General features: G+C 47.0%; 2 protein-coding genes across 2 annotated transcripts; both read left to right on the forward strand.

Annotated features, from left to right (window-relative positions):
- Nucleotides 1–10,857: 10,857 nt before the first annotated feature.
- On the forward strand, nt 10,858–12,632 carry LOC149453222 (uncharacterized). Its single transcript, XM_089688559.1, has 2 exons — nt 10,858–11,642; nt 11,728–12,632. Exons 1-2 carry the CDS (start codon nt 11,634–11,636, stop codon nt 12,193–12,195), a joined length of 477 nt encoding a protein of 158 aa, XP_089544685.1. The 5' UTR covers nt 10,858–11,633; the 3' UTR covers nt 12,196–12,632.
- Nucleotides 12,342–13,691, forward strand: LOC149453223 (uncharacterized). Its single transcript, XM_089688610.1, has 3 exons — nt 12,342–12,374; nt 12,491–12,931; nt 13,024–13,691. The coding sequence occupies exons 1-3, from the start codon at nt 12,342–12,344 to the stop codon at nt 13,252–13,254; spliced, it is 705 nt and encodes a 234-aa protein (XP_089544736.1). The 3' UTR covers nt 13,255–13,691.
- The last annotated feature ends 514 nt before the right edge of the window (nt 13,692–14,205 follow it).

Consider the following 14,205-nt stretch of genomic DNA (forward strand, 5'->3'; position numbering starts at 1 on the left):
ATTTCTACAACTCATGAAACATTGGTGTGATGGTTGGTGGGAAGAATTTTCCTCACACTTATGGTCATTGGGAATTGCCCCCTTACAGATAGCTAAAAAGATCAATGGTGTCAGTGGGAACTTATCTGAGAGACAGAAATTGCTCAAGAATCCCCTAGCAACCTCTTGAGGAACCCCCAGGGCTCCATGGAACTCTGGTTGAGGAGGAATGCTCCTACACTTGTAGTCATTGGGAAGAATTACCCCCTTACAGATAGCTAAAAAGAGCAAAGGTGTCAGTGGGAACCTATCTAAGATGCATAATTTGCTCAAGGATCCCCTAGCATCCTCTTGAGCTATCTATAATTACCCCCTTATAGATAGCTAAAAGGATCAAAGGTGTCAGTGTGAACTTAACTGAGAGACAGAAATTGCTCAAGGATCCCCTAGCAACCTCTTGAGGAACCCTAGGGTTCCATGGAGCTCTGGTTGAGGAAGAATGCCCCTTACACTTGTGGTCATAGGGAAGGATTACCCCCTTACAGATATCTAAAAAGATCAAAGGTGTCAGTGGGAACTTATCTGAGAGACAGAAATTTCTCAAGGATCCCCTAGCAACCTCTCGAGGAACCCCCAGGGTTCCATGGAACTCTGGTTGATGAAGAATGCTCCTCACACTTGTAGTCATTGGGAAGAATTACCCCCTTACAGACAGCTAAGAGGATCAATGGTGTCAGTGGGAACTTATCTGAGAGGCAGAAATTGCTCAAGGAACGCCTAGCAACCTCTCGAGGAACCCCCAGGGTTCCATGGAACTCTGGTTGAGGAACAATGCTCCTTACACTTGTAGTCACTGGGAAGAATTACCCCCTTACAGATAGCTAAGAGGATCGATGGTGTCAGTGGGAACTTATCTGAGATGCAGAAATTGCTCAAGGATCGCATAGCAACCTCTCGAGGAACCCTGGTTGAGGAAGAATGCTCCTTACATTTGTGGTCATAGGGAAGAATTACCCCCTTACAGATAGCTAAAAAGATCAATGGTGTCAGTGGGAACTTATCTGAGAGGCAGATATTGCTCATTATTATTATTATTATTATACAGTATTTATAAAGCGCCAATAGTTCGCTCAGCGTTGTACATTACAAAGGGAGACAGAACATGTGACAGAACAATACCAATACAATGCAAAACATGAGGGGATCGAGGGCCCTGCTCTTTCGAGCTTACAATCTAGGAGGGAGGGGGTTCCTCATTGTTCAAGGAACCCCTAGCAACCTCTGGAGGAACCCTGGTTGAGAAACCCTGACTTAGTAATGTTTTCACATTTCATCCTGTTTTTGCATCTCCATTGTTGGCAGCACTTCACTGCTCCAAACCGGCTGCCTAATAATGATGACGGTGGACCATGTCTGTTCAATATATGTTGGCATGGCCACGTAGACACTGCTAGGTGTACTTGTTACAGGCATGGACATTGCTAGGTTTGGAATACCCTGAGGGGAGCAATTAGCAAATGGCGAGGGTGACCACATTGCTTTGACAGGAGTGTCATGGTTAAATTGAACCTGTGCCTACTCATGGAAGATGCCACACCAGTGCTTGTCATCCCAATTTCTCCTATGGGCCACATATAGTATTTATTATATGTAATGCTACAGAAAAATGTCACAGATTGAGAACTTGCTGGAGGAAATGGTCAGAGATTATCCTTCGGGGGGGTTGGTCAAGACTGAAGTCATGCTATAGGAGACTAGGGGCATGTAGAATTAAATAACAAGATCTAGAAGTGAAGGATGTGTCCCAAGCTCTGAAAACCAAACAATCCAATAAATCAGAGCGGTAGTAGCATCCTCAGTCTATCTCCGTCCTAGCCACTCCTCCCAATGCATTTCCCACCGGTACTCCATGCCTAAGCACTGTGGGTGGAGGCATGGCTAAGACTTAGATAGCCTGACACTGCTACTACTGCTCTAATGTATTGGAATGCTTGGTGTGTGGCTTTTGGGACATATCCTTCACTTCCAAATCTTATACAGAGTTTGGACGGACTCTCTACCCAGCCAGTACCTGAATTCGAACCCATCGAACTCGGCTGATCCAGCTGGAGCAGGGACCCAAAGTTCATGCCAGGTTCACAATGAAACCACTAGACTTTATGACTTTAAGAGATACTTTACAAATCAATGGTCTCTTTACCTAATGCTGGGGTCCACTTTAAAAATCAAAGGACCAACGTTTGAGCACCAGGCCACTACACACATATGCTGCAGTTCATCCAGATTTGGTAATGTGAAACATGGTCCAGCACTCGTAGTTCATTGTCTTCAACCAAAAGATAAGGCAAAACAAAATGCCCAAGCATCAGTGGTCAGCCGGGGGGGAAAAAATGCCCCAGTATTAGCGGAGGAAATAATGTTCTGGTGTAGGTGGTCAACAGGAGGAAGGATGCCTTAGTATCGGTTGTCAATATGAGAAAGAATGCCTCACTATTTCCAGTCATTGGGGAGAAGAACACCCCGATGTTGGTGGTCAGTGGGTGAAAAAAAATATGGGGGCTGTGAAGCTTCTAGGGATGAGATAGGCTGGGGGTTGTTGTGCATGATGGGGGAGAGAGGAGTTGAGGTATTTCACTCCCAGGTTGTCACCTGTTCTAACCAAAGGTTAGAGGAGATGTTGGAGAACGTAACACAGCATGGTGGGGTTCAGAGATGGTAATGATATTAGTATGAGGAACCCTGAAAGAGGGTTTATTTTGTATCTTCTGACTACACACATCTGGAATGTTTCCTCTAGAAAGATGTTTTCCATCGAATATAAGAAAAACAAAAGTGTGCCTGAGACATGAGAAATCATTTGAGATATTCATCTATCATCTAGGCACATGCCTGTTTCTGAAGACAACCTGTCAACCAGTCCTGTGTTCAGATTTCAGTTGGTGGTTGTTGGATAGTGTCTTCCCTGCTGGCCACTGTGGTTACTCCCATGACATACAGTAGTGTCGTAGGAGTTGAGGGGGAGCAACCCAGAGTTTTCAGATGGCAGCAGACATTTTCAGGACATGGTCTTTTAACACACAAGGCAAAAAAGTCCAAAGTATGTACCTTCCCCATGAGCTATAAATGACAGCTGAATTTTTTGTGCCGCATTTCCTCCTTGAGAGCACAAGGCAGGTTCCTCTTCTGCCTACATCTTGTCCCAGCCTGGCAGTGGCAGCTAGAGCTCATGAAGAAAGTAAAGGTTTCTTCCACCACTGGAAAGATGTGTCTTCCTCCTTTTCTTTTATAGGGTTGTTCTGGGCTAAACCTTTCCTACCACTGGATGATGGGACTCTGCTACAAAGGACAAGGGACACTGATGATCAGCTGCTCAAGGCACATACAGTTGTGACCAAAATTATTCAACCCCCAATGCTGTAAAGGGGTTTAGGGACTATAGTGTACATTTGGAATTGTATTCAGAATCAAATCCTACAAGGACGTTGTAACTACCCAAATGCAACTAAAATGACATCAATTGTTTATGTAATACAGTAGTAAATGGTTCTTATGTGGTTTCTTCATTGCCACAATTATTCAACCCCTTAAAGACTACCACTCTGAAGAACAGAGGTTCATACAGGTGCTTTCCATCAGGTATTGAAAACACCTGTGGATGTCACCGAGCAGCAATCAAGCATAATAAGCACCAATTAGGCAGCTTTAAAATGACTGTGATACTCAGCTCCTTCTAGACATTTACTGGTGTGGTTACAAACATGGTGAAGGCAAGAGAATGGTCCAGGAAGACAAGAGAAGAGGTGATTTCTCTTCACAGGAAGGGCAATGGCTATAAGAAGATTGCAAAGATGTTAAACATACCAAGAGACACCTTAGGAAGCATCATTCGCAAATTCAAGGCAAAGGGCACTGTTGAAACGCTACCTGGTCGTGGCAGAAAGAAGATGCTGACTTCGACTGCTGTGCGCTACCTGAAGCGTAGAGTGGAGAGAAGTCCCCGTGTGACTGCTGAGGAACTGAGAAAAGATTTGTCAGATGTGGGTACAGAAGTTTCAGCCCAGACAATAAGACGCACACTGCGTAATGAAGGCCTCCGTGCCAGAACTCCCAGGCGTACCCCCTTGCTGTCTCCAAAGAATAAGAAGAGTCGACTGCAGTATGCCAAAAGCCATGTGGACAAACCACAAAAGTTGTGGGATAGTGTTCTGTGGACTGATGAAACAAAATTAGAACTGTTTGGGCCCATGGATCAACGCTATGTTTGGAGGAGGAAGAACAAGGCCTATGATGAAAAGAACACCTTGCCTACTGTGAAGCATGGTGGAGGGTCAATCATGCTTTGGGGCTGTTTTGCTTCTGCAGGTACAGGGAAGCTTCAGCGTGTGCAAGGTACCATGAATTCTCTTCAGTACCAGGAGATATTGGATGGAAACGTGATGCAGTCCGTCACACACCTGAGGCTTGGGAGACGTTGGACCTTTCAACAGGACAATGATCCCAAGCATACCTCCAAGTCCACTAGAGCATGGTTGCAGAGGAAAGGCTGGAACATTTTGGAGTGGCCATCGCAGTCACCAGACTTAAATCCGATTGAGAACCTCTGGTGGGACTTAAAGAAAGCAGTTGCAGTGCGCAAGCCTAAGAATGTGACTGAACTGGAGGCCTTTGCCCATGAAGAATGGGCGAAGATACCCGTAGATCGCTGCAAGACACTTGTGTCAAGCTATGCTTCACGTTTAAAAGCTGTTATAACTGTAAAAGGATGCTGTACTAAGTACTAAGATTGAATGTCACTTGGGGGTTGAATAAAACTGATAATGCTGTGAGCACAGAAAAGACATTTGTGGTTATTTCATTATAACTGTTATGTTATATTTGTCTGACCTACAAGTGCCTCTTTAATGTAAATGTAAGCAAGATGACTGAATGATCAAAAGCAATGTCAAACTGGCCAAAACACTCAATTTCAGTGGGGGTTGAATAATTTTGGTCACAACTGTATCATCCCTTTTCAAGAGGTGGAACCCTCCACCTCTTATGCTTCCCTCCATGATTGCTCCAGAGTTTCTCCCATCTTCTGCAAGTCCCCACCCCAATCTGGCTATCTTCTACGCTGTCTGCCTTTCGGCAACCCCTGAAAATGCAGGACCAATTTAGAAGAGGCTTTGGGTACTACTAGAAACAAAATGGTCTCATGGTGGAAAATTCAAACATTCTAGCAGTTGTATGGGAACGAATGGGTCTGGAAGTGAGAATGGGTCCACTGATTGCCAAAACCCACAGGAACTGAGGAAGAGTTTCAAGCGTCCAGGCCAGTTTTTCAATAGCGGAGACGTTGACAAAGTTGACAGCTGTACAAGAGTCGATGAAAACTCACTGTGGCTATAGAAGTGGAAAGTTGCAGCTGCAGGTTTACAAAAGAATGTGAAGAGAAGTAAGAAAAATACTCTAATCCCCACCCCCGTTAGAACACTCCAGACAAGGGGGTTTCCCAGGTGCTGTGGACAGGCACACAGGGAGTCTCTCGAAGTGAAGAGTAGGTCAGGCACACAAGGAGTCTCTGGGAGTGAAGAGTAGGTCAGGCACACAAGGAGTCTATGGGAGTGAAGAGTAGGTCAGGCACACAAGGAGTCTCTGGGAGTGAAGAGTAGGTCAGGGACACAAGGAGTCTCTGGGAGTGAAGAGTAGGTCAGGCACACAAGGAGTCTCTCGGAGTGAAGCGTAGGTCAGGGACACAAGGAGTCTCTGGGAGTGAAGAGTAGGTCAGGGACACAAGGAGTCTCTGGGAGTGAAGAGTAGGTCAGGGACACAAGGAGTCTCTGGGAGTGAAGAGTAGGTCAGGGACACAAGGAGTCTCTGGGAGTGAAGAGTAGGTCAGGCACACAAGGAGTCTCTCGGAGTGAAGAGTAGGTCAGGGACACAAGGAGTCTCTGGGAGTGAAGAGTAGGTCAGGCACACAAGGAGTCTCTCGGAGTGAAGAGTAGGTCAGGCACACAAGGAGTCTCTCGGAGTGAAAAGTAGGTCAGGCAGACAAGGAGTCTCTGGGAGTGAAGAGTAGGTCAGGAACACAAGGTGTCTCTTGGAGAGAAGAGTAGGTCAGGCACACAAGGAGTCTCTGGGACTGAAGAGTAGGTCAGGGACACAAGGAGTCTCTCAGAGTGAAGAGTAGGTCAGGGACACAAGGCTTCTGAAAAAGTCATAGGAAGTGACGAAACGCGTCAGTGACACGTGACGTCAGACGTATCGACGCTGACCGGAAGTGCGATCGCTGCCATCTTGGAAGTGGGAACATGTGGCCAATGTTTCCCTGATTCTGTCTACACTTGGATTCCCTGTGAGGAGGAGCTGTTTGCACTGAAATGTGTATGTGAGTTACCAAATAAAAGAGGATATTTATACAGTATCTGGGATTGTGGATTTACTTGAGGATAATAGAAGAAAAACCCTTATATTGGATGAGATCGTGATGAGGAGATATATAACCTTGAGTGGTGTTATGCCTTGATATTTCGTATATAGGGTAATTACCCATCAGTATATGTGTTGGAGAGTGTCGTTTCACTGATCACCGATGTATACAGGGTGTGGCGATACACACTTGCAGTGTCTTTTTTGGAGTTGTTTTACACTTTGGGCTTAGGACACTTTTTTGTGAGAGTATATTTATCCACTATAATATATGCATGTGTTCTGATACTCTTGTACTGAGTATACACAGACATAGAATTTGCATGCTGCACAGTGAGTGGCACGTGTGATTTATTATTTAAAAGGTATGACACTATGTTGAGTTTTTTCTTTTTGAGGTGTACTGTCATCAGGAGTTGCGGGGATTGAGAAGGAGCTTTTGAAAGAAAATTATTTACACCTGTGGGGATTATTTTTGAATTTTGGATATTATTTTGAATTTTGGATATTATTTTAGGATCATTTTTCTCTATTTTACATTTGGGATATTTTGACATTTTGGACTTTTTTTCACTTTTATTTTACTTTGTATGTTTGATTATTCTTATTTTATTTTATTTTGTTTATTATTTTGTCACTGATTTATGAAAGGGAAAAGTTGTATATCTTTGTCAGGGACACAAGGAGTCTCTGGGAGTGAAGAGTAGGTCAGGTACACAAGGAGTCTCTGGGAGTGAAGAGAAGGTCAGGCACACAAGGAGTCTCTCGGAGTGAAGAGTAGGTCAGGCACACAAGGAGTCTCTCGGAGGGAAGAGTAGGTCAGGCACACAAGGAGTTTCTGGGAGTGAAGAGTAGGCCAGGAACACAAGGAGTCTCTCGGAGTGAAGAGTAGGTCAGGCAGACAAGGAGTCTCTGGGAGTGAAGAGTAGGTCAGGAACACAAGGTGTCTCTTGGAGAGAAGAGTAGGTCAGGCACACAAGGAGTCTCTCAGAGTGAAGAGTAGGTCAGGGATACAAGGAGTCTCTGGGAGTGAAGAGTAGGTCAGGCACACAAGGAGTCTCTCGGAGTGAAGAGTAGGTCAGGGATACAAGGAGTCTCTGGGAGTGAAGAGTAGGTCGGGCACACAAGGAGTCTCTGGGAGTAAAGAGAAGGTCAGGCACAGAAGGAGTCTGTCGGAGTGAACAGTAGGTCAGGGACACAAGGAGTCTCTCGGAGTGAAGAGTAGGTCAGGCACACAAGGAGTCTGTCGGAGTGAAGAGTAGGTCAGGGACACAAGGAGTCTCTCGGAGTGAAGAGTAGGTCAGGGACACAAGGAGCCTCTCAGAGTGAAGAGTAGGTCAGGCACACAAGAAGTCTCTCGGAGTGAAGAGTAGGTCAAGCACACAAGGAGCCTGTTGGAGTGAAGAGTAGGTCAGGGACACAAGGAGTCTGTCGGAGTGAAGAGTAGGTCAGGGACACAAGGAGTCTCTTGGAGTGAAGAGTAGGTCAGGGACACAAGGAGTCTGTCGGAGTGAAGAGTAGGTCAGGGACACAAGGAGTCTGTCAGAGTGAAGAGTAGGTCAGGCACACAAGGAGTCTGTCAGAGTGAAGAGTAGGTCAGGGACAGAAGGAGTCTCTCGGAGTGAAGAATAGGTCAGGCACACAAGGAGTCTGTCGGAGTGAAGAGTAGGTCAGGGACACAAGGAGTCTCTCAGAGTGAAGAGTAGGTCAGGGACACAAGGAGTCTCTTGGAGTGAAGAGTAGGTCAGGCACACAAGGAGTCTCTCGGAGTGAAAAGTAGGTCAGGGACACAAGGAGTCTCTCGGAGTGAAGAGTAGGTCAGGCACACAAGGAGTCTCTCGGAGTGAAAAGTCGGTCAGGCACACAAGGAGTCTCTGGGAGTGAAGAGTAGGTCAGGCACACAGGGAGTCTCTCGAAGTGAAGAGTAGGTCAGGCACACAAGGAGTCTCTGGGAGTGAAGAGTAGGTCAGGCACACAGGGAGTCTCTCGAAGTGAAGAGTAGGTCAGGCACACAAGGAGTCTCTCGGAGTGAAGAGTAGGTCAGGCACACAAGGAGTCTCTGGGAGTGAAGAGTAGGTCAGGAACACAAGGAGTCTCTGGGAGTGAAGAGTAGGTCAGGGACACAAGGAGTCTCTCGGAGTGAAGAATAGGTCAGGCACACAAGGAGTCTGTCAGAGTGAAGAGTAGGTCAGGGACACAAGGAGCCTCTCAGAGTGAAGAGTAGGTCAGGCACACAAGGAGTCTGTCGGAGTGAGGAGTAGGTCAGGCACACAAGGAGTCTGTCGGAGTGAAGAGTAGGTCAGGGACACAAGGAGTCTCTCGGAGTGAAGAGTAGGTCAGGGACACAAGGAGTCTCTCAGAGTGAAGAGTAGGTCACGGACACAAGGAGTCTCTCGGAGTGAAGAGTAGGTCAGGCACACACGGAGTCTCTGGGACTGAAGAGTAGGTCAGGGACACAAGGAGTCTCTCGGAGTGAAGAGTAGGTCAGGCACACAAGGAGTCTGTCGGAGTGAAGAGTAGGTCAGGGACACAAGGAGTCTCTCGGAGTGAAGAGTAGGTCAGGCACACAAGGAGTCTCTCGGAGTGAAGAGTAGGTCAGGGACACAAGGAGCCTCTCAGAGTGAAGAGTAGGTCAGGCACACAAGAAGTCTCTCGGAGTGAAGAGTAGGTCAGGCACACAAGGAGCCTGTCGGAGTGAAGAGTAGGTCAGGGACACAAGGAGTCTCTTGGAGTGAAGAGTAGGTCAGGCACACAAGGAGTCTCTCGGAGTGAAGAGTAGGTCAGGGACACAAGGAGTCTGTCGGAGTGAAGAGTAGGTCAGGGACACAAGGAGTCTGTCGGAGTGAAGAGTAGGTCAGGGACACAAGGAGTCTGTCGGAGTGAAGAGTAGGTCAGGGACACAAGGAGTCTGTCAGAGTGAAGAGTAGGTCAGGCACACAAGGAGTCTGTCGGAGTGAAGAGTAGGTCAGGGACACAAGGAGTCTCTCGGAGTGAAGAATAGGTCAGGCACACAAGGAGTCTGTCGGAGTGAAGAGTAGGTCAGGGACACAAGGAGTCTGTCAGAGTGAAGAGTAGGTCAGGCACACAAGGAGTCTGTCGGAGTGAAGAGTAGGTCAGGGACACAAGGAGTCTCTCGGAGTGAAGAATAGGTCAGGCACACAAGGAGTCTGTCGGAGTGAAGAGTAGGTCAGGGACACAAGGAGTCTCTCAGAGTGAAGAGTAGGTCAGGGACACAAGGAGTCTCTTGGAGTGAAGAGTAGGTCAGGCACACAAGGAGTCTCTCGGAGTGAAAAGTAGGTCAGGGACACAAGGAGTCTCTCGGAGTGAAGAGTAGGTCAGGCACACAAGGAGTCTCTCGGAGTGAAAAGTAGGTCAGGCACACAAGGAGTCTCTGGGAGTGAAGAGTAGGTCAGGCACACAGGGAGTCTCTCGAAGTGAAGAGTAGGTCAGGCACACAAAGAGTCTCTGGGAGTGAAGAGTAGGTCAGGCACACAGGGAGTCTCTCGAAGTGAAGAGTAGGTCAGGCACACAAGGAGTCTCTCGGAGTGAAGAGTAGGTCAGGCACACAAGGAGTCTCTGGGAGTGAAGAGTAGGTCAGGAACACAAGGAGTCTCTGGGAGTGAAGAGTAGGTCAGGGACACAAGGAGTCTCTCGGAGTGAAGAATAGGTCAGGCACACAAGGAGTCTGTCAGAGTGAAGAATAGGTCAGGGACACAAGGAGCCTCTCAGAGTGAAGAGTAGGTCAGGCACACAAGGAGTCTGTCGGAGTGAGGAGTAGGTCAGGCACACAAGGAGTCTGTCGGAGTGAAGAGTAGGTCAGGGACACAAGGAGTCTCTCGGAGTGAAGAGTAGGTCAGGCACACACGGAGTCTCTGGGACTGAAGAGTAGGTCAGGGACACAAGGAGTCTCTGGGAGTGAAGAGTAGGTCAGGCACACAAGGAGTCTCTGGGAGTGAAGAGTAGGTCAGGCACACAAGGAGTCTCTCGGAGTGAAGAGTAGGTCAGGGACACAAGGAGTCTCTTGGAGTGAAGAGTAGGTCAGGCACACAAGGAGTCTCTCGGAGTGAAAAGTAGGTCAGGGACACAAGGAGTCTCTCGGAGTGAAAAGTAGGTCAGGCACACAAGGAGTCTCTCGGAGTGAAAAGTAGGTCAGGGACACAAGCAGTCTCTCGGAGTGAAGAGTAGGTCAGGCACACAAGGAGTCTTCTGAGACAAACACAGGAGCATGCTAGGAGTGCAGAGGAGATACTGGAAGCAGTAATGTAAGTAGAATCAGTGAGTCATAGGGAAAGCATGATACAATTTTTAGGTGCACAGGGGGGTCCAATGTACTGACATATTGGTCATGCAACAGGTACATGGACCCACTGGGAATGGATAGGGTGGAAGTTTGTATAGAGGGAAGAATCCAGCACTGGAACAAGGCAAAGAGGTAAATGTATTGTTGTCTGTGCCCCCAGTAGAGAAATTCACCCTCTCTGTTTGTCCTGTTTACCATTATCATTGAAAGTGAAAGAAAATCCCATGTTCTAGGTTGACATGAGAACCGTAATCAAGGTGAAATATTCCAATGAGGACACTAGTTTTGGTGACCCTGTTGACACCTCAGGATTCCCTGACATTGGAGGGATTTCCTCTCACTTCTTGTTTTGATGATACAGGAAGTGAAAGGAAATCTCCCCTATTGGATACAGATAGCAAAAAAAAAGATGGGTTATAACCCTCCCTTCCGCTATCCAAAATGAAAAAACAAAAATTAAGCCCTTAGTTCTACTTTTTAATCAACCGATCCTTAAAACTACGGGAGGAGAAGAAAAGAGATTGCACAGTGGAAGATTAAAGAACAGGGAAAGAGAGGAGGCAATCACAAACTGGCTACAAGAAAATGGCCACTAACTTGTGAGGTCACATGACATGACAACATGACACCATGTGAATTGGTATGCCTGCTGCCCCTGGTGGACATGTTGGATCCTGGCACCACACTGAGGTCATATAGTGGAAGTGGGCGGGGTATTTCTGGGGCAGAGTAATGGCTGCCCCCAAACAAGAAAGAAGTTGCTGGTGAGTAGTCCAGTGATGACCTCGGTGGTTGCACCCTTATCCACCTCCAGACTTCTCACTTTACTGCCCATCTTTAGATCGCACTCATAATCCTCCATAACGGAGCCTTCACCCCACTCTACGACACCTGAGAGACGCAACAAAAATATTCTAGAAGTCATTAGGAGAAGATATCACAAATCATGGAAGAGGTAAGTGGTGCTGAGAGGTATAGGATGAGGCGACTATCAATAGGTGGGCGTCACATGGTTAATAATTTAATTTTTGTATATTTAGAGTGGAAACAGGAGTAGTTTTATTATAAAGGAAGAAATAAAAGAGGAAGTGAATAACATTGGTGTCATGGAAGAGTTCTCAGAAGGACACAAGGATCTCTACAAGGATGTATCTTTCGAAAGTGGAAACCTCGGGGATGATAACATTCTTGTTAATGAAGAGTATAAAGAGGAGGATGAGGCGTATGAAGTGATGGGGGAGTCTTCAGAAAAACAAAAAGATATGATGAAGCCACCTTATACCAGGAACCCACCAGAGCGATGTCCTCGTCCTCTGTATTCCCGGGATTCCACACAGGAAGATCACACCATCCCTCACCGTCATCAGGTAGATGGATCCAGTCATGGGAACCCACCAGAGAGATGTCCCCGTCCTCTGTATTCCTGGGATTCCACACAGGAAGATCACACCATCCCTCACCATCATCAGGTAGATGAAATTGAAGAGAAACCTTTTAACATTTTATGAAATTGTATTTTTATGTGGTGATTGGTGGTAGTTTTGTCATTCTGTGGAATTAGGGTGCAGACTTGATTGATAAAAAAGTTGAGGTCAAAGCAGAAGAAGAAGAGAGGTATGTGAGGGGAGAACAGTCCATGAAAGAGGGAGAAATGATGGTGCCTATTAAAGAGGAGGAATCTTTACATGTCATGATGGACAATCAGCCGCCCCTCACATCACCGGGTAAGAGGAGACTTTATTGGAAAGGAGAGAGCAGTACGGAGGGTCCACCTAGATCCCCCATCATCTGATAAACACATAGAAACAATGGATTCAGTCAGTGTGTGTGTTTCCTACAGATGGATCCAGTCATGGGAACCCACCAGAGAGATGTTCTCGTCCTCTGTATTCCCGGGATTCCACACAGGAAGGTCACACCATCCCTCACCATCATTATGTAGATGGATCCAGTAATGGTAACCCACCAGAGAGATGTCCCTGTCCTCTGTATTCCCGGGATTCCACACAGGAAGGTCACGTCATCCCTCACCATCATCAGGTAGATGGATCCAGTAATGGGAAGCCACCAGAGAGATGTCCCCGTTCTCTGTATTCCCGGGATTCCACACAGGAAGATCACACCATCCCTCACCGTCATCAGGTAGATGGATCCAGTCATGGGAACCCACCAGAGAGATGTCCCCGTCCTCTGTATTCCTGGGATTCCACACAGGAAGATCACACCATCCCTCACCATCATCAGGTAGATGAAATTGAAGAGAAACCTTTTAACATTTTATGAAATTGTATTTTTATGTGGTGATTGGTGGTAGTTTTGTCATTCTGTGGAATTAGGGTGCAGACTTGATTGATAAAAAAGTTGAGGTCAAAGCAGAAGAAGAAGAGAGGTATGTGAGGGGAGAACAGTCCATGAAAGAGGGAGAAATGATGGTGCCTATTAAAGAGGAGGAATCTTTACATGTCATGATGGACAATCAGCCGCCCCTCACATCACCGGGTAAGAGGAGACTTTATTGGAAAGGAGAGAGCAGTACGGAGGGTCCACCTAGATCCCCCATCATCTGATAAACACATAGAAACAATGGATTCAGTCAGTGTGTGTGTTTCCTACAGATGGATCCAGTCATGGGAACCCACCAGAGAGATGTTCTCGTCCTCTGTATTCCCGGGATTCCACACAGGAAGGTCACACCATCCCTCACCATCATTATGTAGATGGATCCAGTAATGGTAACCCACCAGAGAGATGTCCCTGTCCTCTGTATTCCCGGGATTCCACACAGGAAGGTCACATCATCCCTCACCATCATCAGGTAGATGGATCCAGTAATGGGAAGCCACCAGAGAGATGTCCCCGTTCTCTGTATTCCCGGGATTCCACACAGGAAGATCACACCATCCCTCACCATCATCAGGTAGATGGATCCAGTAATGGGAAGCCACCAGAGAGATGTCTTCGTCCTCTGTATTCCCAGGATTCCACACAGGAAGATCACACCATCCCTCACCATCATCAGGTAGATGGATCCAGTCATGGGAACCCACCAGAGAAATGAGAGATGTCGCCGTCCTCTGTATTCCTTGGATTCCACACAGGAAGGTCACACCATCTCTCACCGTCATCAGGTAGATGGATCCAGTAATAGGAACCCACCAGAGAGATGTCCCCATTCTCTGTATTCCTGGGAATCCACACAGGAAGATCACACCATCCCTCACCATCATCAGGTAGATGGATCCAGTAATGGGAAGCCACCAGAGAGATGTCTTCGTCCTCTGTATTCCCAGGATTCCACACAGGAAGATCACACCATCCCTCACCATCATCAGGTAGATGGATCCAGTCATGGGAACCCTCCAGAGAGATGTCCCCGTCCTCTGTATTCCTTGGATTCCACACAGGAAGGTCACACCATCCCTCACCGTCATCAGGTAGATGGATCCAGTAATAGGAATCCACCAGAGAGATGTCCCCATTCTCTATATTCCTGGGATTCCACACAGGAAGGTCACATC

Source organism: Staurois parvus, unplaced genomic scaffold (assembly GCF_062004578.1).
Source record: "Staurois parvus isolate SC_StPar_1 unplaced genomic scaffold, SC_StPar_1.0 ptg000449l, whole genome shotgun sequence".
Classification (NCBI taxonomy): Eukaryota; Metazoa; Chordata; class Amphibia; order Anura; family Ranidae; genus Staurois; species Staurois parvus.